At 47.0% G+C, this 20,595-nt stretch overlaps 5 protein-coding genes across 8 annotated transcripts in view; 2 read left to right on the forward strand and 3 right to left on the reverse strand.

The window, feature by feature from the left end:
• The first annotated feature begins 6 nt into the window (after nt 1-6).
• On the forward strand, nt 7-1,313 carry LOC127750249 (uncharacterized). The gene is made up of 4 exons (XM_052271357.1): nt 7-187; nt 284-431; nt 518-813; nt 1,149-1,313. The coding sequence occupies exons 1-4, from the start codon at nt 160-162 to the stop codon at nt 1,298-1,300; spliced, it is 624 nt and encodes a 207-aa protein (XP_052127317.1). The 5' UTR covers nt 7-159; the 3' UTR covers nt 1,301-1,313.
• A 977-nt stretch (nt 1,314-2,290) lies between these two features.
• Nucleotides 2,291-4,560, forward strand: LOC113216115 (uncharacterized). Its single transcript, XM_026435844.2, has 5 exons — nt 2,291-2,559; nt 3,173-3,268; nt 3,365-3,512; nt 3,599-3,894; nt 4,228-4,560. Exons 1-5 carry the CDS (start codon nt 2,493-2,495, stop codon nt 4,377-4,379), a joined length of 759 nt encoding a protein of 252 aa, XP_026291629.1. The 5' UTR covers nt 2,291-2,492; the 3' UTR covers nt 4,380-4,560.
• A 968-nt stretch (nt 4,561-5,528) lies between these two features.
• Nucleotides 5,529-9,205, reverse strand: LOC113216102 (another transcription unit protein). Its single transcript, XM_026435824.2, has 10 exons — nt 9,043-9,205; nt 7,979-8,803; nt 7,617-7,665; nt 7,434-7,537; nt 7,160-7,344; nt 6,837-7,045; nt 6,598-6,760; nt 6,297-6,512; nt 6,004-6,202; nt 5,529-5,925 (listed from the first exon to the last, which is right to left on the reverse strand). The coding sequence occupies exons 1-10, from the start codon at nt 9,086-9,088 to the stop codon at nt 5,714-5,716; spliced, it is 2,208 nt and encodes a 735-aa protein (XP_026291609.1). The 5' UTR covers nt 9,089-9,205; the 3' UTR covers nt 5,529-5,713.
• Nucleotides 9,206-10,295: 1,090 nt separating this feature from the next.
• On the reverse strand, nt 10,296-13,974 carry LOC113216069 (phosphatidylinositol 4-kinase type 2-alpha). The gene is made up of 8 exons (XM_026435771.2): nt 13,511-13,974; nt 12,848-12,966; nt 12,572-12,772; nt 12,363-12,494; nt 12,030-12,278; nt 11,685-11,912; nt 11,461-11,600; nt 10,296-11,382 (listed from the first exon to the last, which is right to left on the reverse strand). The coding sequence occupies exons 1-8, from the start codon at nt 13,737-13,739 to the stop codon at nt 11,283-11,285; spliced, it is 1,398 nt and encodes a 465-aa protein (XP_026291556.1). The 5' UTR covers nt 13,740-13,974; the 3' UTR covers nt 10,296-11,282.
• A 421-nt stretch (nt 13,975-14,395) lies between these two features.
• LOC113216066 (uncharacterized) overlaps nt 14,396-20,595 on the reverse strand; it is a 26,120-nt gene continuing 19,920 nt past the window's right edge. For 2 of the 4 annotated variants that reach the window (XM_052271337.1, XM_026435768.2), the window contains exons 2-4: nt 19,623-19,743; nt 18,869-18,979; nt 14,396-15,680 (exon numbers count right to left, since the gene is read on the reverse strand). In XM_052271337.1, coding sequence (XP_052127297.1) covers nt 15,628-15,680; nt 18,869-18,979; nt 19,623-19,743 — 285 coding nt within the window. In that variant the 3' untranslated portion in view covers nt 14,396-15,627. Of the gene's footprint in view, nt 15,681-18,868; nt 18,980-19,613; nt 19,744-20,595 lie in introns of all 4 variants that reach the window. The other 2 variants (XM_052271336.1, XM_026435767.2) reach the window with 1 other exon arrangement.

A 20,595-nucleotide genomic window follows, 5' to 3' on the forward strand; every position in this document is an offset into this window, starting at 1 on the left:
GAGACAGAAACCCCCGACCTCGAAGGGAACAGACCCTGGCTGGACGACTGCTGTTGGCACTATCACTATAGGCTTCTCTTTCGTTTAACAGTTCCCCGTTATATTCATCAATGTAGCCGGCGCGACCCTAAGCTAAACGCGTGCTACGTGGAGGCCCTCATGCACATCAGGCCGTGGTTGGCACAAGGTTCGTACATGATGCGGTTGTTTACTGCGGTGTGTACTCTTGAGCTCGGCGTCCAAATCAAAGAGTACCTATACAATAGATTGTATTTATTCATAGGTATCCCGGAAATATCTGTTCCCTCCACGGAGCCTTTCCGCCTGTCGGAGCTGTCGCTCTCCCTGACCGAGGGTCCAAAGGGGTACAGGATCACTCTGCGCGACATGGACGTGACGGGCGTCAGCAACTACACCGTCCGCGACTTGAGGTGAGCACTCTCGAGCTCCTCGCAGCCATGCCGTCCAGTCCTCGAGGCTCGACACTTTGTTACCTCGGCCTCGTCTTGCTGCGCAGCTTCGGCAACGCCGGCGTCTTCTCCCTGGAGGTGGCCATTGCGGAGCTGTCGCTGGTCGCCAACTACTCGAGCTCGGGCGTGCTCATCATCGTGCCCGCCTCCGGCCGCGGCACGCTGTACGGCTCGCTCGGGAGCGTGCGCGCCCACCTGCGCGGCACGGCGCACACCAGCGCGGGCGTGGACCGGGGCGTGCAGCGCGCCAACTTCGTGCACGTCGACAGGCTCAACGTGGACCTCAAGGTCCGCGACGTAAAGATGCGCATCGAGCGGGGGCCCGGCGAGAACCCCATCATTGGTGAGCTTGCTGATGCACTCTAAACATTTTACCAGAAAATTTTCCTCGTAACTGCTACAGTTTTGTGCTGTTGTATATTTGCAAGAAATGCTTTAGTATAACTAAACTTTTTTATAGTGGGCTATTTATGTAATTACTAAACGTTTCCCTAGTACTATAATTACTAAACTTATTTTATCCTGGTACTGAAAGTGTAATACTAGCAAATTTCTTGATACCAAAGCACAAAACTGAAGTATTTACTTGTTAAATTTTCTAGTAAAAATTTTAAAGAGTGATTTTTATGCTTTTCGTGGAAGTCTTGTCCCTGCTTACACAATCTGTTCCGTCTGCAGCTCAAGCCACCAACCTCCTCCTGCGGTCAAGTGGACACTTGGTCCTTGACGCAATGATGCCTGAGCTGCGCCTCAAGCTGGCTGACGTCTTCCTGAACATCGCCAACAACATTTTCAGTAAAGTACCTGTTGAGAGCTTATTAAAAGACTAGATTTCATCTATTATGCTTCACGTGATATTCAATATGCCAAAGTATTTGTCGTAATCATTGTGTAATATTTAGACTGGAATTTTTAATTCGGCTGCAACATTTGACTTTTGAAATTGAGTAACATTTTATTTTATTACCAAAGTGACAAAGATAATGCCCTGACCTGACTGTATGTTATTCTATTTCAGGTGAGCGAGATGAACCAAGAAAAAACTCTGCGGATGAGTGCCCAAGAGATGGTATAATAAATTCAGAAATAATTGAATCACCTTAACTTGTGGAAATAAATAATAAATAATCCTATGGAAGTGTGGTTTTGTGTCTCTGGTGGACCAGAATCGTCATCATTTATAGAGACTTGTGAGACGTATCAGAAATCACTCAGTCTTATGTCTGGGTCTAAGTGTAATAAACCAGACGTAAGTATTAGATGAGACCAGACGAGCAGCCTGAAAAGTTAAACGAGTTTGTAAGCCGAGGACACTTAAACTTTTACATGATGATTTCATCTAAGTAAATAAGGAAAATCATGTTCTCCATATGCTTTGATCAAGATTTCAGTATTTTATATCTGTTGACCTGATTTGTCATGATAAATTATCTTTTGTTTCAGCTAAGCTGGTGTGGACTGGCCCAACACAGGAGAGCCCAGGCTTCGGGTCCCTTGTTATTGTGTCTGCCACAAATGGCCCCCTTACTGGCCCTTTCCCGCAAAGCTAGTTACTAGTCACTCAAAGCTAAGCGGAGTTTTGGGGCGCATCAACATTCATTTTCCATGAACACACAGACACCTGTGTTTGCTTCAGGGAGTTAACTGCCGGCGGAGAAAGGAGGAGGGGGGGGGGGGGGTACCGCGGCACGGCCGTATCCTTACAGGGAGGCGAGCACGTCAAACAAAAGCAGCGGCGGCAGCTCGCGGGGGGGGGTTTGCCCCCGATCCTGTGCTCCACCCCCATCTAGCGGTGAGGTGACGAAGCCCGCTCAGATTTCCCCCCAGCATCCAGTCGAGTCGTGCGGTCCATCCCGTCACGTCGCGTACACCGACACCCCGACACCGACCTGCCCTGGGCATTTGACAGCCGCTGCTGTTGCAGATTGACCCGAAGCTTAGTAAAAAGAGTTTTCATTGTGTGTCGTCGTTGCTGCTTAGACTGAGGAAGTGAGCAGCTCAAAACAGAGGGGCTTTACAACTATGTTTTCACTTCTTTTCCTTGTTGTTTTCCTTCCTGGACTGAGTGGTGCAGACACGGGGGAACAGCGTAAGTACATGAGACTGTGTTGTGATTTTGCTAGGCAAATAGTTGTAGACCTTCTGAGCCGCTCGGCGCGCAACGTCGCAGACTGACTGAATACAATTCGAGATAGCTCTTAAAATCGGACGCAATTCAAGAAACGAAAAACACTTGCAGCTAGATTTTGTTTCGCTGAATCCGAAAATGTAGTCACTTTTGTCATTCAACGATGTATTTTCGCGTATATTCGATTATAAGTGACTATGCCTGGCCCGCAAGCCGTTGCGCCGGGGTTAGTCACTTATAATCGAATATACGCCGAAATACATCGTTGAATGACAAAAGTGATTACATTTTCGGATTCAGCGAAACAAAATCTAGCTGCAAGTGTTTATCGTTTTTTGAATTGCGTCCGATTTTAAGAGAAATCTGGGCGTTGCCTGCTCATCCGCTCCAAGCTGCTCAGAAGGTCTATACTCATGCTCACTTCGAGATCGACGGGAAGTCAGTATTTTTCTCGGTCCACCGGCCTAGAGTCGGGCGAAAAGAGAGACAGAAACCCCCGACCTCGAAGGGAACAGACCCTGGCTGGACGACTGCTGTTGGCACTATCACTATAGGCTTCTCTTTCGTTTAACAGTTCCCCGTTATATTCATCAATGTAGCCGCCGCGACCCTAAGCTAAACGCGTGCTACGTGGAGGCCCTCATGCACATCAGGCCGTGGTTGGCACAAGGTTCGTACATGATGCGGTTGTTTACTGCGGTGTGTACTCTTGAGCTCGGCGTCCAAATCAAAGAGTACCTATACAATAGATTGTATTTATTCATAGGTATCCCGGAAATATCTGTTCCCTCCACGGAGCCTTTCCGCCTGTCGGAGCTGTCGCTCTCCCTGACCGAGGGTCCAAAGGGGTACAGGATCACTTTGCGCGACATGGACGTAACGGGCGTCAGCAACTACACCGTCCGCGACTTGAGGTGAGCACTCTCGAGCTCCTCGCAGCCATGCCGTCCAGTCCTCGAGGCTCGACACTTTGTTACCTCGGCCTCGTCTTGCTGCGCAGCTTCGGCAACGCCGGCGTCTTCTCCCTGGAGGTGGCCATTGCGGAGCTGTCGCTGGTCGCCAACTACTCGAGCTCGGGCGTGCTCATCATCGTGCCCGCCTCCGGCCGCGGCACGCTGTACGGCTCGCTCGGGAGCGTGCGCGCCCACCTGCGCGGCACGGCGCACACCAGCGCGGGCGTGGACCGGGGCGTGCAGCGCGCCAACTTCGTGCACGTCGACAGGCTCAACGTGGACCTCAAGGTCCGCGACGTAAAGATGCGCATCGAGCGGGGGCCCGGCGAGAACCCCATCATTGGTGAGCTTGCTGATGCACTCTAAACATTTTACCAGAAAATTTTCCTCGTAACTGCTACAGTTTTGTGCTGTTGTATATTTGCAAGAAATGCTTTAGTATAACTAAACTTTTTTATAGTGGGCTATTTATGTAATTACTAAACGTTTCCCTAGTACTATAATTACTAAACTTATTTTATCCTGGTACTGAAAGTGTAATACTAGCAAATTTCTTGATACCAAAGCACAAAACTGAAGTATTTACTTGTTAAATTTTCTACTAAAAATTTTAAAGAGTTTTTTACGCCTCTCAAGGAAGTCTTGTCCCTGCTTACACAATCTGTTTCGTCTGCAGCTCAAGCCACCAACCTCCTCCTGCGGTCAAGTGGACACTTGGTCCTTGACGCAATGATGCCTGAGCTGCGCCTCAAGCTGGCTGACGTCTTCCTGAACATCGCCAACAACATTTTCAGTAAAGTACCTGTTGAGAGCTTATTAAAAGACTAGATTTCATCTATTATGCTTCACGTGATATTCAATATGCCAAAGTATTTGTCGTAATCATTGTGTAATATTTAGACTGGAATTTTTAATTCGGCTGCAACATTTGACTTTTGAAATTGAGTAACATTTTATTTTATTACCAAAGTGACAAAGACAATAAATAATTCAAGACTGATATTTTAAACTGAATTATTTTTTTTTTTACAAAACTCCAAAAACTGTTAAATAATGGAGAAGCATACATTCCTTTTAAAAGCAGCATACAACTCAAAATTTCAATATGGCAATTTTAGGAGACTGCACTGTAGACAACAAATTTTTCCCCAAATTGCCATATCACAGCAATATGAAATCCGAAGCCTTCGGGGTGCAAGCAAAAGGCAAGGGCCTGCTCTGCGCACACAATCCCTGACAAGCCCAAAGTCCCCGGATGCATCTGAACTAACACAACATGGGGCGAGTTGTGGCCGAGGGCGCCTGGAGGGTAGGCAATCAGAACACAAGTTTTCCCTTAGGCTTGGGGAGGCCCCTGGCCCTATTGTGTTAGTTTAGATGAATCCAGGCCCTTTCGGCTTGTCAGGGATTATGTGCAGAATAGGCCCTAGCCTTCTGCTTCCACCCTGAAGGCTTCGGATTTCATATTACCCGAAAAAGGATGTTCTATAGTCGGGTCGGATGACTCGGCTCTGCGACAGGGGTTCGACTCACGGCAAAGGCGGGCTGTGGGAGTTCCCTGGCTGGGTTTCGACTTGCACCACGCGGTTCCATTTTCCTGGCACCTTGCTGTGGTGGCCGGCGCGTTTATAAGACCTAAGAATCTGACTGTAACGGAGCTCCATGTCCTGTGATGGGTCAGTCAGCACAGTTTAACCAACAACGTACGGGTCAACCCTCTCAGTATCCCCGGGACTATGTTCCGACCACTGTGGTATTGGAAGCGGCTGTTCCCACTCCAGCCACAGGAGACGCCGAAGACTGCGTTGGGAAGGGCGTACTCCCCCATTTTTATTGTTTATTTTTGTCAGGGTTTAGGGGTAAAAGGAGAGGGGGGGGGGGGGTTCTACGGCGTAGTGGTTACATACCATCATTGGTTTGGTTGAACGAAACCTGAAAATTCGTTATCATCGAGGTTCACACACAAAGCAAAACAAATAAATTATTTACAGATTTATTTCATGCAACAGTATTTAGAATACAGTTGTAAGAGAGGGAAAGGGAACTACTTACAGCATAACAGAATCACACCTCTTAAAAAAAAAATACATTTAGAGTGTGAAATTAATTAATTAATATGATTTAATACATAGCCGAATAGCATGTGACATTCCCAAAATTTTCTAATCGCTTTCGCTACCACTGCCACTGCCACTTCCAGAGCCTGAACCTGATTTGGATCCTCCTGAACCTGATCCTGCACCAGATTTTCCAGAGGCTGCACTTTCTTCATCAGAATCTTTAAGAGTATGTTTGGATTTGTCCTTCTTGCTTCTACGAAGGTCCAGATCTGAACCTTCATCTTCCTCAGAAGAATAGATGTTTGGCCTGTCATCTGGAAAAGACATATATTCATGGTATTAAATTGAAACAACAAGCTTTTCAATTGTATAAAAAAGTTTATTAAACTTACTCTTGGCTCCTTTTGCCCCAGGTTTGTATTTATTCTTGATAGCTGCCAGGGAAATGGCCCCTTCATCATCTGAGACATCTTCACCTTCCCTATCTGGCTCCAAGTAGCTAGAAGACAACCCCCTATTAGCTCCTCGCTCACGCATGCGTTTCTGTTTACTTTCTCTACGTAGTGATGCTCGAAGTCTCTCCTCCTCTTTCTGAAAGGTGAAGAAAATATCATATGGTAATACAGTACTAATAACTTTAATGTTAAACAGGATCATGGCTATAGCTCATCATAGACTTTCATACCTTAATCTTTTCAAATCTGTTAGCATCCGGATCGGCCCCAACAACACCCATAATTTTAATTCCACTCGTTTTTGTAGACCGATCAGCCAAGGATAATGTCATCTTCTTGTGGGTGAATGAGTCAGTTGAATGAGGCCTGAATGTAAGTTTAGTGCGGAATACAGCTTGCCCTTGCAAGCCAGTTCCTTGTCTTATGTAAAGATGGTTATGGTCACCCTGGAATAATACAAATAAGATATGTTATTGAAAAGGATTAAAAAAAGAGTTAAATATGGTATTAAAATCTATTACAAAAACAAACCTGAAGTGGCTGTTTGTAAACATCAAATATTTCAGAACCAAGATGGAGTGAGAGACTGCCATCACTCCATTTGATATAACGAGCATTACTTTCTTTGACAACATTCCCATCTTTGTCAAATTCATCTCTCCATCTAATGGTGTTTTCAACCTTCAATTTCAATCTGTAATTTAAAAATAAATAAATAATGAAGCAAACAGAATCGTGAGCACATTTGAGAATTTTTGGAAATTACTTACCTGGCTCTACCTTCCTCATCAAGAGTTTCTTCTTCATCAATTTCATCTTCATATGTTTCATGATCAAAGGGTCTTGTCTCAACAGAGAGGAAATTGGGTAGCTTGACAAAATTAATTTCTCTACCCAGATCACAAACAACTCTGGGAATCTCCACATCAATAATTGTTTCTGGTGGTGGTTCATCTTTCTCCTTTTCTTCCTCCTCAGGCTGTGAACAAATAAGCACAAATAGTTAGGCAATGCATCTTGGCAAACTAATACAGAGAATTGAAAGATGGAATGATGTCTTAAAGCAGCTCTAAATCAACCATTATCAACTTACTGCTTCCCCTGGCATTGGCCGACGCTCTTCAGTTTCATCATCTGATCCTCTACGAGGACTATGGTAACTTCCTTCACTCATAGGAGTTTGCCTACCACCATCGTCAGATCTTTTACTTGACTTCTTATCATCTTCATCGTCATCACTTATATCATCAGCGTCACCAAACAAAGCCTCAGCATCAACTGCAAAGAGCATAGTTAATTTAACTTTAGGTGTGTGCTTTTTTAATAAAGCTAATCAAAACAAAAATGGAGAGATTTAAGGTCTTTACCATTAGCTTCTCCTCCACTATCACTGTCAGATCCAACAGTTTTCTTTTTCTTTTTCACATCTACATCAGAGCCACTGTCACTGAGGACTTGGCGCTTTCGTTTCCTGGAAAATGACAATGTCGTAGAGTATAATGATCCCTCTGATTTCTAGACGAAATATTAACATGTATATTTCTACTCACGTTACCACATCACTGCCTGCATCCGATTCACTACCAGAGCCCTTACCACCTGATTAAAAGATGAAATTCAAGATTTTTTAGCATTTTCCTGAACCAACCTTGCGTTAAAATGAATGTTATTGGAACAGTAATTAGAACCAAAGCACACAGTAAACCAAGGTCTGGAATTTCGAATACTGTTTGAATGCTATTAGGACCTTCTCAGGAAAAGGGGGAAGAGGGGAGGGAGGGGTAGTATACATTCTGAATATTTATATTAAATCTTGGAAGAGTTCCTGAAGCCCTCAAAATCTCAGGACTTGGTTTATCAAGGTGATTGATTTGCAAGGAATATTTTATTGTAAAATATATCTTTTCTTTACCTGACTTCGCTGGAGATCTACTTCGACTGCCACTTTTACTCCGGCTCCGGCTTCTACTCTTGCTTCGGCTCCGACTCCTACTCCCACTTTTGCTTCGGCTTCGGCTTCGACTCCCACTACGGCTTCGACTTCCACTCCTACTTCTACTCCTGCTCCTGCTTCTACTTCTACTTCCACTCCTGCTGCGGCTTGCATTACCACTTTTGGCTGGGCTCCTGCTACCACTGCGGCTGCGACTTCTACTCCCACTCCTTTTGGAAGACCTACTACCAGATCTACTACGTGATCTAGAGTGATGAGAGCCAGCAGGGCTGCCTGAGTGTCTGGACCCACTGCCAGAACGGTGAGAAGCTGGACTCCCTGATTTCCGAGAGGCTCGGCTTCCCGATCTCTGAGATGTAGCAGAGCCTGATCTGTGGGATGCTGGGCTTTTAGACTTATTAGAAGTACCAGACCTATGAGAACCTGCGCTACCCGATCTATGGGAACCACCGCTTCCAGATCTGCGAGAACCACCACTTCCAGATCTATGTGATCCAGCACTTCCCGATCTGTTTGAAACAGCACTGCCAGATCTGCGAGAAGCTCGGCTACCAGATCCTCGTGAAACGGGGCTCCCTGAAGGTCTAGATTGTGGTGATCCATGAGCAGAATGAGGTGAGCCTGCGTTTGAATGAGCAGAGCCAGCTGGAGAGCCAGTACGGGAGCGAGCGGTCGAGCGGGGTGAACCCGCAGGTGAAGCTGTTCGTGAAGCGGGACCAGAGTTGCGACTGCTGCTGCGACTGGAGCCAGAGGAGCCTCCAGAATCAGAGTCTGAGCCCGACCCTGAAAATGAAAAGGACGCATTCGGATCATGAGTGCTATTGCCATAAGAGGAAAAGAAACATTTACAACGAGTACGACGAATCACAAGGTTAAGTAAAGGTCTTAATGACCAGCTACTTAGTGTAACCATCAACACACAATCTCTCAACAGAATAATGTTTGTGTCTAGGTTATGGAAGTCAACTAAGTACTTAATCACAAATTGTTTACAATACACATGTACTACAAAGCTAGTATACCTGAAGCGGCGTCGATAGCGTCTTCCTGCCGTAAGCGAGACGGCATGGTGCCTTGCGAAAATCAATCAATTCCAGGAGTATAAATGATAGCAGTTGTCAAAAGCACCGTGTTTTTATTTGGTTTGGTTTTTCATACGAACTCAGAAACAGACGACAGCCGGCCGGTATAGTGGTTTCAGCCATCACCGCCAGAGAGCGCTTGAACTCGACCCGACCAGTCACTCTCGAAAAGACCGCGAGATTTGAGATATGTCGTGGAGTGTAGGCCCAACAAGAATGGAGAAACCTTTGGGAACAGTTCATTCAAACTGTACTGCAACGATGAATTGCCACTTTTCTTTTGTTGATCATTTTTTATTGAAGACATATTTATTATAAACCAGTACACGGAACGGTGTATAAAAATATAGCCACATTCAATGCCAGAATAATAATGTCTGAAGGGTCAGATCAGACACTGTTCTGGCGTTTACGTAACTGAATCTGCATTTGCAGACTTGACAAGAATGGCTCACAGGTCACTTCAAGAAGATTAGACAAATGCAGACGAGTCAGGCAATGCCTTTCTAAGTTTACGAGCAATGTAAGGTTTCACATGCTTAGAAATGTCAGTTTTACACTTAAGTGTAAACAAAAAGAAATATTAGCTTTGGTAACAGTGATTGAACAAACTTTGACTAATAGTTGACTCAATATTCATAACAGTAAAAGCTTCAAAGTCTTGTTTAAGTTCATTGTGACTAAATTTGGTAAGGTAGTACGAAAGAGATGTACAACAAACCTCAAGAAAATAAGAGGAGTGGAGTGGAAAGTCTAATATGCGGTATCTGATACACTTCTAAGACTCAAGAGAAAAAGAAGTAACTAAACTGCTTCAAGTTCAGAGTTTCTTTCTTTCTTTTTTTGTTGAAAAAAAATGGACAACATTGAAAACAGAAATGCAGCCTTTGTAGAAAATAAAGTTACAGTAACTTCACTGATTGAAGCCAGGACTTATTAACACAGTGGTGCTGGTTTTTCCAAAGCCCAAGACGCACAGCCCCAAGGACCGTGTTAATTTGCTGAGCTAGGTATTTTTGATTTGTTCATGTTTTAGTTTTATCATGTGAAATAGCAAATATTACAGTCACATAATTTGATCAAAGTTTAGCTACCTCTTAAAAGGTTGGGGGTATTAAAATATATCAACAGCGCCTTGAAATAAATCAAAGGAAAACAGGAGTGACTGAAAAGTAGATCAATCAATGGAAAGATGAAGTTTTAGATAGTGTATTTTAAATGTTTGACTTGAAGTTATATCACAAAGGAGTTGCATCACATTTTAAATACAATTTTTAATTTAAAAGTACAGTGTAACCAGCCAGAAGTAAATTCTTTTTTGAAAGGCTAAAATCTAAATAGCAGATAGCAGTAAGAAAAAAACTGACTCTATGAGTGGTTTTCACTTTGCACATAAAACTTGATTGAGGATATTTTTCAAAATATAATCCTGGCTGATTAACTACATATTAGATTCATTTACATTTATCATGTTATCACTTTTGGTAAAAATTAATTTGGCTAACAGAGCCCTAAAAGGAATGACAACCTCTCATTGGGACATTCCAGAATTAATAATGAACTTAAAGTGCACTATTCACAAGAGTGCCAAATTAAAAAAAGAAAGACTGGAATGTTTTTCCCAATCAGCCAAAGAAAATAATATTAGATGTCAACATGTAGCTCCATTAATTCCTTGTAGATTAATCAGCACATCAGTATCTTTCACAGCACAACATAGAAAAAATTCATTGACTACCTATGAGTGATATGGTTGAATCTAAAGTTGAAACAAATCAAATGCCTGCAACGTAAGTTATTTGATTCCCATGAAAAATGAAGAAAAAAATTCAAACTACAGATAGGTAGATAGGCAGCAAAAACGTACATCATGTACGTAAACAAATGGTATAATATACTGTTGTAACAGTTAAAAGCAATTAAAACTCAATGGTACGCATTTTAAATCAGTTAAAATCATAGAGTAATGAAGAATACATTTCAAAAAGTTTATAAAAAACGAAACAACTTTAACTCACAATCCTTACAAAACAAAATGAACCACTTGGCTTCATTTTAAAACAACAACAGGGCATTCCACATCAAGTACAGTAGTCATTCACAGTCCATCTGAGATAGATGGTCCTTCTTAGAAACTATGAGCAAAATTGCAGTCTCAAGACAGATTGGTCATCATGCACTCAACACCAGGAGAAGAAAGGGCTCTTCATGTGGACGCGTTGGGTAAATGTGTCACTGAATGACCTGAACCGGGATGTTGTTCCAACATGACCTTTTTGTCTGTAATAACATGATAGTTAGAAATAACATGAGAGTTTATTCATTGGTGGGTTGAAAATTTAAGGTTGTAAGACCTACCTCTCTACAATAACAGATGGCATTTGCACTAGCTGCACTGGGCTTTTTCTATCAGTGAGGGCTTGTTTCAGATTTAGAATCTGCCCTCGCATCACACTCATTTGCCTCTCAAACATATGTCGATCAAAGCCTTTGTCTTGCTGTTAAGGCAAAAGTAATTATCATTAGATTAAAATTTAGCAAAACAAGTATGAACACAAGTAACTTTACTTCAGCACACTTACTTTGAACAGAAGATACAGGTCATCACATAAGTCCTGCACATAATTCATGTCCCCAATAAGTGGAAGAAGCTGGTCCCCGATTGCTTGACTAAAAGGAACTTTGGCCTGGGGTAACCATGCCCAATGGTATGGGTATGCTCGCCAAGAGTCTGGATGTTTGAAAGGGAAGGCTAATCCATTGTCAATGGCAGCAATGGATATCTGAGGAAGCTGGACAACATTCCATTCCTACAAGGATAACATTCAAAAGTTGAATTAAAAAGGAGTTGATTGTAACAGGAAGAAAAACTTGAGAAGAGTCTCATCTATTTTATTTTTTTTTCACTTTGTATTTATTATATTTACCGTTGCATCTTCGAGCTCTCCGCCTCCTCTTGAACTTGCACGTGAATTGACACTGGGCTGGTCATATTTTACCAACCAATTATCATTACCTCTGTCTGTATTACGTATAATGTAATCAAGAACCACGAGACGTTCAAAGTGATTTTGAAATTCAGCTTGAAGCTTGGGAGACAGAGGTTCAGTCTCAAAACGCCGTAACCAGTAATCAGCATCCTTGAAACCTTCCACAAACATTTGTAAAGATCCAATCTGAAACATAGAACATAAGGTAAAATGTCTTGTTTCATACAGCTTAAGAAGAAAAATTGTTGGCTTTTTTATTAGTTAATCTACCTTAGGAGGTAGACCTATTCTGTTGAAACGTCTTCCTATCCATGGTGCACGGTCCATGACAACTTGTTTCACTTTTGTTTTTTGCCTTGCAATGCCACGATAATTGAAAGTTTCACTAACTAGTTTTACAACCTGTCAGGAAAAAAATAAATTTAATCAAATTTGTATTAAGTAAAACATATTTTTTGACCCTTCAATAATATTCCTACCTTCGTTTTAGGAACAACATTAAGACCCAACTTTTGGTCAACCAGACTGGCCCCTGACTCAGACAAATAGCCTTGATTTGGTATTAGACATGACCTTCCAAAGCAACAGGGGCAACACAGCTTATGCATCCATTTTGTCCATTTAGGATTAAGTCTTCCATAAGGTTCTTCATCTTTAGGCTTGAAAACTCCAATGACTTGCTGAAATTCAAGATTCAAGTGTTTTATTAGCAGCCATAGAGCAAAGGAAAAATTGGAAAATTCTCTTGAACTTACCCCTGCTGAGTTCTTGACAAAATATGATCCACTGGAACCTTGATAGATTCTTTCTGGGTAGATACCATTATCAATTGCCATTTCTGCTTGTCGAACCAGTTCCGCAAATTTTGGGTCATCTACATTAAAAACATAAGTTGATGTATGAGTTCAAAAGAAAGCATAGGTATCTTGAAAAACATAAAACTATTACATAACTAGCTTAGGTACTCAAACTAGACATTTAAGACAGCAAAATTAAAGTGAGATCGATTTTCTATGAAAATTGGTCAGTAACAAATTACCTGACAGTAAATTAATAGAATAGGTTAAAAAAAAAATCGTCTTTGATAAAGATACAAACATGAAAAAGTCCACTTTGCACCAACATTGCATGACACAGGATATACACAAACAGTTAAAATTTGTCAACTGGTGTAGATAAGTGCAAAAGAATAGCAAATTAGTGCAAATATTACTAACTTTGGGGTTCAAGGTTGTAAGAGCTTGTTAAAAATTGACAGTTGCTGCGGTCATATCATAAGCGAAGAAAACTTTGCTAATGAGAAAACAAATACTCTGACAGCTGAAAAAGCCTTGTCTATCATAACTGACCACACCTTTCTGAGGTGCGTAACAGCGCCAGTTTAATGATAGTTACATAACACAAGTGAGTGAGGTTACCTGGAAAATTGTTGAGCGAGCCCTCCAGGTCCATACGACCTAGGAGGGGCTGGCTCTCACGGTTTATCAATGGCGAATCAATTGTTCCAAGTAAACTGGAGCCTGGGGCGAAAGTGACGCCGTCCTGGAAGGCGTGATCGTCTAGGCTGTCGAGTGACAGCGGAGCAGACGAACTGTTGATCCTGTCGGTCGGGTAGGAGGTGTCCACTAAGGACTCGTCGCCGCTCATTTAGAAGCAACGCCAACCAACGCGAGCAGAACGGAGCGGGGGGAGCATCCAGCCGGCGGGGGTCAGAGGCTCGGCGAGGAGGTAAGAGCCGAGCGCGAGAGCGAGAAGCTGCATGAATCACAAGTCACAACACCATCACAGACACAGAGGCACGGACGGACCCAGGCAAAGCAGGGCAGGGGGTACAGCTGTTCTGTGTGACAGCCATCACAAGCGAGTCGACACTGCGGAGAATGACGTCGCTGTTACACAGGGTGGCCAACCTGGGGGGCGGATACGCGCCTCGGGTGCGTCAGCGGTATGCCCTGCTCTGCCGCGCATTTTTGTTTATTTACGCCGTGACAGAAGCGTGAGGTTTTTTAAGTCTGCTGAGGGGATGTGAAGGCAAAGGGCCTGGGCGTGTATCGGGGCATTCTAGGCCGCCTTCCTCAAGTCGGGTGCGCGGTGTCAGACGGGAGGATCTCAGCGCGCTTACTGCGGGGAGGATAGGGGTAACTTACGTAAGTGCTCCCCAGCTCGAAGGGAAGGGGAAGTTCCTCCCACCTTACTACGACTTCGCGGAGTCGGTCTTCATGTGTCATATAGCTTAGCGATATGCAGCATTGAAAGTGTTGGATTAGGAGGAGTGGGTGGGAATAAATGTGTAAAAACACGCGTTGATGCTTAAATATATATTTCTTTAATTAAAAATCAAAAGATCTATCAAACACACTCACAGATACAATCAGAGGAAGACACACACACACACACATACACACACCACACAAACATTCGTATTATACAAGTAAATACATGCATTATGTACAAAAGTACGCAATCCGATAAAATCGGCGACTTTCTTATCGATAGGCAAAACGGTTGTCAATGTCTATCCTGCATAATAATATTAACAAAGACGACTGACTTCGGCCTTATGACACTCCTCGAAACAAAACGCGAGCGATACGTTAGTCTCCATTCTACAAAATTACCCGTTGTCATTTATGAGTAACTTCAAAAAAGAAAGAAAACCCCCAAAAGTTAAGGTTTTTATTTTGAAAGGTTGAGAAAAAAATTAAAATTGAGGACATGTCAAAAGGCAATACATCAACAATGGTATTCTAGATCATCTCACACGCGAAAATGTTTTGGTGCTTTTAACCCGATAGGCGAAGACATGGTTCATTCACTCTGTTCTTAATGTATGAATATAAATAATTATAAATAACGACTGATTGAAATGGGAATGGTCGCAGTAAATGGCAATATATCGAGACAAAACAGCCTTAGACTTGGTAACAGTCTTTGAGAGCTTTGATACACACATCAAGTCTCTCAACATGAGAATTCAGCCTCAAAGACTAACAATGACATAATAATAATAAGCATATAGAAAAACAGTGGGCAGGGGTCCAATGTAAGTAGCAAGTTTGCATGGCACCACAAGAGGTTTACTATAATATGATGCAACCAACTACTCTATTGTACAATGGTAACATTTTGATATGTGATCTCAACAAAACAAAAGAGAGGAAAAAATCCACAGTGTAGTATTCTCAATCGTTTTGCAGTTTAGGAAGAAACTTTGAGCGGTGAAACACAACCTGTCTCTTTTTTAAACAGATCAGTTTAAACTGTATAAACATTTCTCAAAACATAATAAAGTTAAGGTCAGGTGCCGAATGCTGCTTTACGTCCACTTTACATTTAACTTGATCGCGCTCCATTAATATCTGGTCTGCATGATGAGAAATCACAGGTGGCACAGGGAAGTCCCATGGGGCCTCGCGTTAATCGTAGAGCTGCTCGTGAGGACGAAGACGATCCAGAAAAAGTTGGAGGAGTCCTCGACGAAGGTGACGGAGGTGAGGCCGAACCAGAGGACTACTACGGCGGCTTGGCGGGTGAATTACAGGTAGTCGTCGCTGCCGAAGCTGCCACTCGTGAACGACGCGCTGTTGCCTGCAAAAACCCGGATTAAAGTAAGTCAACAAGCACGTGAGTATTTTGATAGATTAAGACCCCAACCACTTAAGTAATCAGGCACACTACTAGAGACTATTTACAGAAGTCTGCCGTTTTATTCCCATCCCAAATCCCGATTCCCCCATCCCTCTTCCCTGGAACGTGAGAATGGCGCGCCAAGTACTGGCAGCCAGAGTAGTGGTGGGCAACGCCCTTGGAATGAGCTGAGCTGAGCAGAGCCGTGAAATGTCGATGTAAATGGCCATTCCACGATTATTGCCGTTATTTCGATTCCAGCAGCAGCAGCAGCAGCAGCAGCCGCAGATGTATCGCTCTTTAGATAGCTCTGCCTGGGGTTCGTTCGATAGGGCGGCACGCCGACGCCGCGCTACCTTCGACTGTGCTGCGCAGTGCGCGGGGCAACAGCGCGGCGGCGGCGGCGGCTCGGCTCGCGAGACTCGACTCGGCATTCACTGAAAATGAAATCTGGGTCTACCTAGCCCGGTGTAGGCGGACTGTGCTTGGCTGGCGATATGCAGCCAAAGCGATTGCCCAAGCAGCAGCGGCAGCAAGCGGGTGGCGGCGGCGGCGGCGCGCCCGCGGCGCTCGCGGCTCGAGACCCTCGTGGCCTGCACGGCGTCCGCCCGCGTCGCGCCCCAGTCCCCGTGGGACGCCCCTGCCCGGACGTGACGAGGACCGCGATAACAGCAGAGCGCCTGTCTCCGTCCCTTCCCCCCCCCCCCTCCCCCAGCCGCGTGACCCTTCCAATCAGCTGGCTTCAGATTTTCCCCTCCTGCTGGTTTGTTCGCGCTGTGCGTGCCGCGTTATCTGTCAGTGCTGAGTGCATCCAAGTTATCTGTATATCGCAGAAGTCGAGCATTAATTTTCTGTACTTTGTTTGGAAGGAACCCTCCACGTCGGCGGCGGTGCTTCGCGGAAGTCGAGAGCGAACAGCAAAAAAAAGGCGGGGGAGGGGGACTCTTAGATTAAACCAAGTTTTGATTAAATTCTATCACACGTCAGGTGGTAGGGGGCACCTCAGAAGAGGACAATATCTTTTGTACACAGCGGAAAGGTTTTTGGCCTCTTATACGTAATTCCTTTGGTCTGAGCGGTGCCAAACGTTAGCTTGAACCAACTGCGATTTCTGTGAGAACGCTCCCGATGTACGCTGGCCTTCCCTGGCTGGCAACGTGCTTCGCAACGAACGGAGCCTTGCCCGGCCCGGCCGACCATCGACTGAACGGCTGCAGCGGCGTTGGAACAGATTGGGAGGGAGAGAGGGAGGGGGGGAGGGTCGATCTGAAGGTAACTCGTGGCGTTTGGATTCAGTGCAACCCATCCGATCTCACGCGCATGATCAACGGGCGGCCGGGGGGTGTGGCGGGGCGCGCCTGGGCGTGGCAGACCCGGGGAAGGGTGTTCAAGACCCTCGCGGGATCCTTGGCCGACGGCCGGCGTACATTCACCATTGATCCGGCACCGTGCGCCGCCCCATACCTTGGAGGTCGATTTGCTACCTGCGACATTACTTCCACGGCTGCTGTGTGCTGCGCTCTTCTCCCAGTTTTGTTACCCCCCCCCCTCCACCACCTCCTCCGTCAAACAGTCACATCGTTAAAATTCAAATCCCTCCGCTGCTCGTGGCGCCCGGCGCATCAAACGCCGCCGCGCTCCCGTGGAAATGAAAAGGAATGGGGCGGATGCCACGCACATTCTTCATACAAAAGAGCGTCGGCGGCTGCGTCCGCCGAGCGTGTAAGGGCCGGGCCAGCAGGCCGGGCCCGGGAAAGGCAGTGCCGGGCCGCGCGGGGCGAGGCTTGTATGCAAAAGCCATGCGTTAATGCATGCCGCGGTCACAGTGATAGCGAAGCGTCCCGGAAAAGGGGTCTGGCTCTAGGGGTAGGGGGGCTCTCCACGCCTCCCGCCGCATCGCATGCGTTGGCGTGGGCGAGACGAGAGTCACTCTCCGAAAGATGCGGGGCTCGGACAGCCGGATGAGCGAGTAGCAGGGTGTGGAAATGAGTTTGATAGGGAGAGAGTACTCTGGAAAAAGTTATAGGCTCCAGGAAGTAATTCAGAAAGCAAGGAAAGCATGCATCTCATGCTGACATCATCTCGACCCAATACCAAAAGTATACAAATATCTTAAGTTATTTGATGCGACAGGTCATCAGGAAGAAGAACACCTTTTGTCTGCTCACGATGGATCTGATCCATGAACGGATCTGGCAGATCATTCAATTAACTTGCAGCTGAGATGCGAATCATCAAGTTTGACAGGGTATCGAAGAAGTCGTGAACCATTTGCCGAGGAGACAGAATGACTTTACAAGTCAAGATTAATGGATGTGATATAATCATGTAATATGGCAAATTTGCTGAAATGATTTTGCTTTGTGAAGGGGCGAAATTTAATGAATGGAAAAATGGAATGGTCAATGACAATGTCTCCCACAGGCAATTCCATATTCATAAAAAAAAAAATATTTGTTAATTTTTGAAGAAGATGAAATATTGTCAACATTTTATTTGAAATCAAACTGAGTTACTTGTTCTTTTATATTGATTTACTTGGTCTGTTCTTCTCAAGACAACCTTTGTAAATGGTTATCATTCTCAAATAATGCTTAACCAAAAGCGGTTATTTACAGCTTGAAGACAGCTTTTCACAATTCTTGACATTAAACCTTAAAATTTAAAGAATATGGACATTGTTCTTATGGAGCGGCCCGGGAAGTGGCTACATTCTTTTCACTAATAACACCATCACAATGGTAGTTCGGTGGCACAAAGATATGGTCACCAACATGGTCAGCATTAACGTTTGGACTGAGAGGCTCACTTCCCGGCCGGACGCATGATACCTGAGAGGAATGAGGATGATCGGCCCGCCGGCAGCCTCCAGAGGAGCGGACCCAGAGAGGCCGAAGGGATGGCCCCGGCGGGCGCGCCGTGAGTGGTGGAGTAGGAGACGCTGGGCCGGAGCCTGGTGGTCGGTGCCCTCCCCAGGTGGCCGGGCACCCCCAGGGGGGACAGTGCAGGCCCCCCTAGGGGGCTGCGCAGCGGCCCCAGCCTGAAGCTCGAGCTCACCAGGCTGGTGGTGCCGAGGGGCCCGGGGCCCAGGCCGGGGCCGGGCCTAAGGTTTGGCCCCGCCACCAGGCCGTTCAGACTCGGATACACACCTCTGGCGCCCCCCGCTCGTCCGCCCGGAGGCACGAAGCCGAAGCCGGACGCCCCCACGACTACACCGGAAGTCTCGCTGCCCGGAGGAGTGTTGGGGAAGAGAATGGGGCCTGCAGGCAGAGGAGACGGTGAGACGACTCGGACCGACACGCCGCCCCGCCGAAAAACGACCCAGTCACTTCGGCGGAAACCGTCCGCGCGGAACGGTCTCCGCCGCCGTGGCCGAGCTGTCCGGCAGGGCGGGGTGCGGGAGAGGAGTAGAGGAGGACTCAACCTGCTAACAGTTAAACAAATTAGGCGGTGCGCTGCGCTGGGCTCGACATCACCCCTGTAAAGCGATGGGTTAGGCGTCGTCGGGTCGGTGCCGGTGCGTGTCCGCGAGCGGGCCGGACGGCGCCGGGCAGCCCCCGGAGGACAAGCAACCCATCCTACGCGGGCAGCGCGGCGACACTGACCGGCACGCACGTGCACACACATACACACTCGACCACAGCCGGGCCGCCGGGACACCGGCGACCCGGGAAAGAGTGGCCCAGAGAGAAATTTTTCTATCGTCACCGAATCGATTAGGAACGAAATCGAGGTCGATTTGCGTCCCCCTGCTGCGCGGGCGGCCTCGACCGTGTGCGGGTCCGGCGGGGCGCCCGGAAGGACGCGCGTCGCGTGTGGCCGGGCCCGCAGCGCGCCCGGGGCCGCCTGCGCAGAGAGGACGTCGAAAGGAAAAATCTCTCCCTGGGGGGTTACCAGCGTTACCCGTGTTTGACCGTCCCCCGGAGCCGGCGGCCGCCGACTGGGGCGCCGCGAAGCCGGGGAAGAAGTCGCCGAAGGACTGCGCGGCCGCGAGGGACGCCAGGGCCATCACCACCGCCAGGACCTGCAGAAACCAAAAGCAAAAGTGTTAGACTCGGCACGCCACGGGGCAAAAGGCGGGACATTTCCGTGAAACGGAGACGTCAGGAGTCGTTTCTCAATCGGGCGGGCGGCCGCGCCCGCGACACGGTGGCACGCTGCCGCGGGTGGCGCTAGCGACGATACATGCAGAAGGTTGGATTCATTAGAGAAAACACGCCAACGGCGGCGGGGCCGGGCGGGGCGGCGCGGGACGCACGGGAGGTGCGATGCGATGCCGGGAGACGGCGGCGGGTACCGCGGGGACGGGACACACCTCCCCGGCTGGTAGTGTGTGTGCCTCCGCAGGGGACGTAAACGACTATTGGCACGGACAGTTGTTGGCAACAGTGGCATAACTCCGGAGCGCGCCCCGTTTGGGTGGCAGCACTGAACACACCACATACACGCCTCCGGCCTCAAGGCCCTCCCCGGGCCGCCGGGGCGCCGCCCTCTCCGTGTCGTCCCCACGCAGCCGCCGTACTCCTAGCTCCAGGACACGCGGCGCGACAAGGGCAATCACTTGCAATAACAACCGCAGGCGTCGCAGACGGAAAACTCTGCTACACGGCAGCAGCAGCAGCAGCAGCAGAAGTAAAGCCAGCAAGCAGCTTGCCCATGGCACTCTTGGCGTTTGTTTGTGACCGCGAAGGAGAGCAGCGAGCGGTCCCTAGCTGCGCGGCGGCCTGCCTGCAGCAGCTTCCTTCATGTAAGGCAGCTGCACCGCCAACACCGCCCCACCTCGCCACGCCCCGCCACGCCCCGCCTCGCCCCGCCACGCCCTGACGTTTGCGCGCCTTTAGCACAGGGGATTACTCACGCGGGTATCGCGAACACG

This window comes from Frankliniella occidentalis, unplaced genomic scaffold (assembly GCF_000697945.3).
Source record: "Frankliniella occidentalis isolate FOCC.00 unplaced genomic scaffold, Focc_3.1 Scaffold158, whole genome shotgun sequence".
In the NCBI taxonomy this organism is placed as follows: Eukaryota; Metazoa; Arthropoda; class Insecta; order Thysanoptera; family Thripidae; genus Frankliniella; species Frankliniella occidentalis.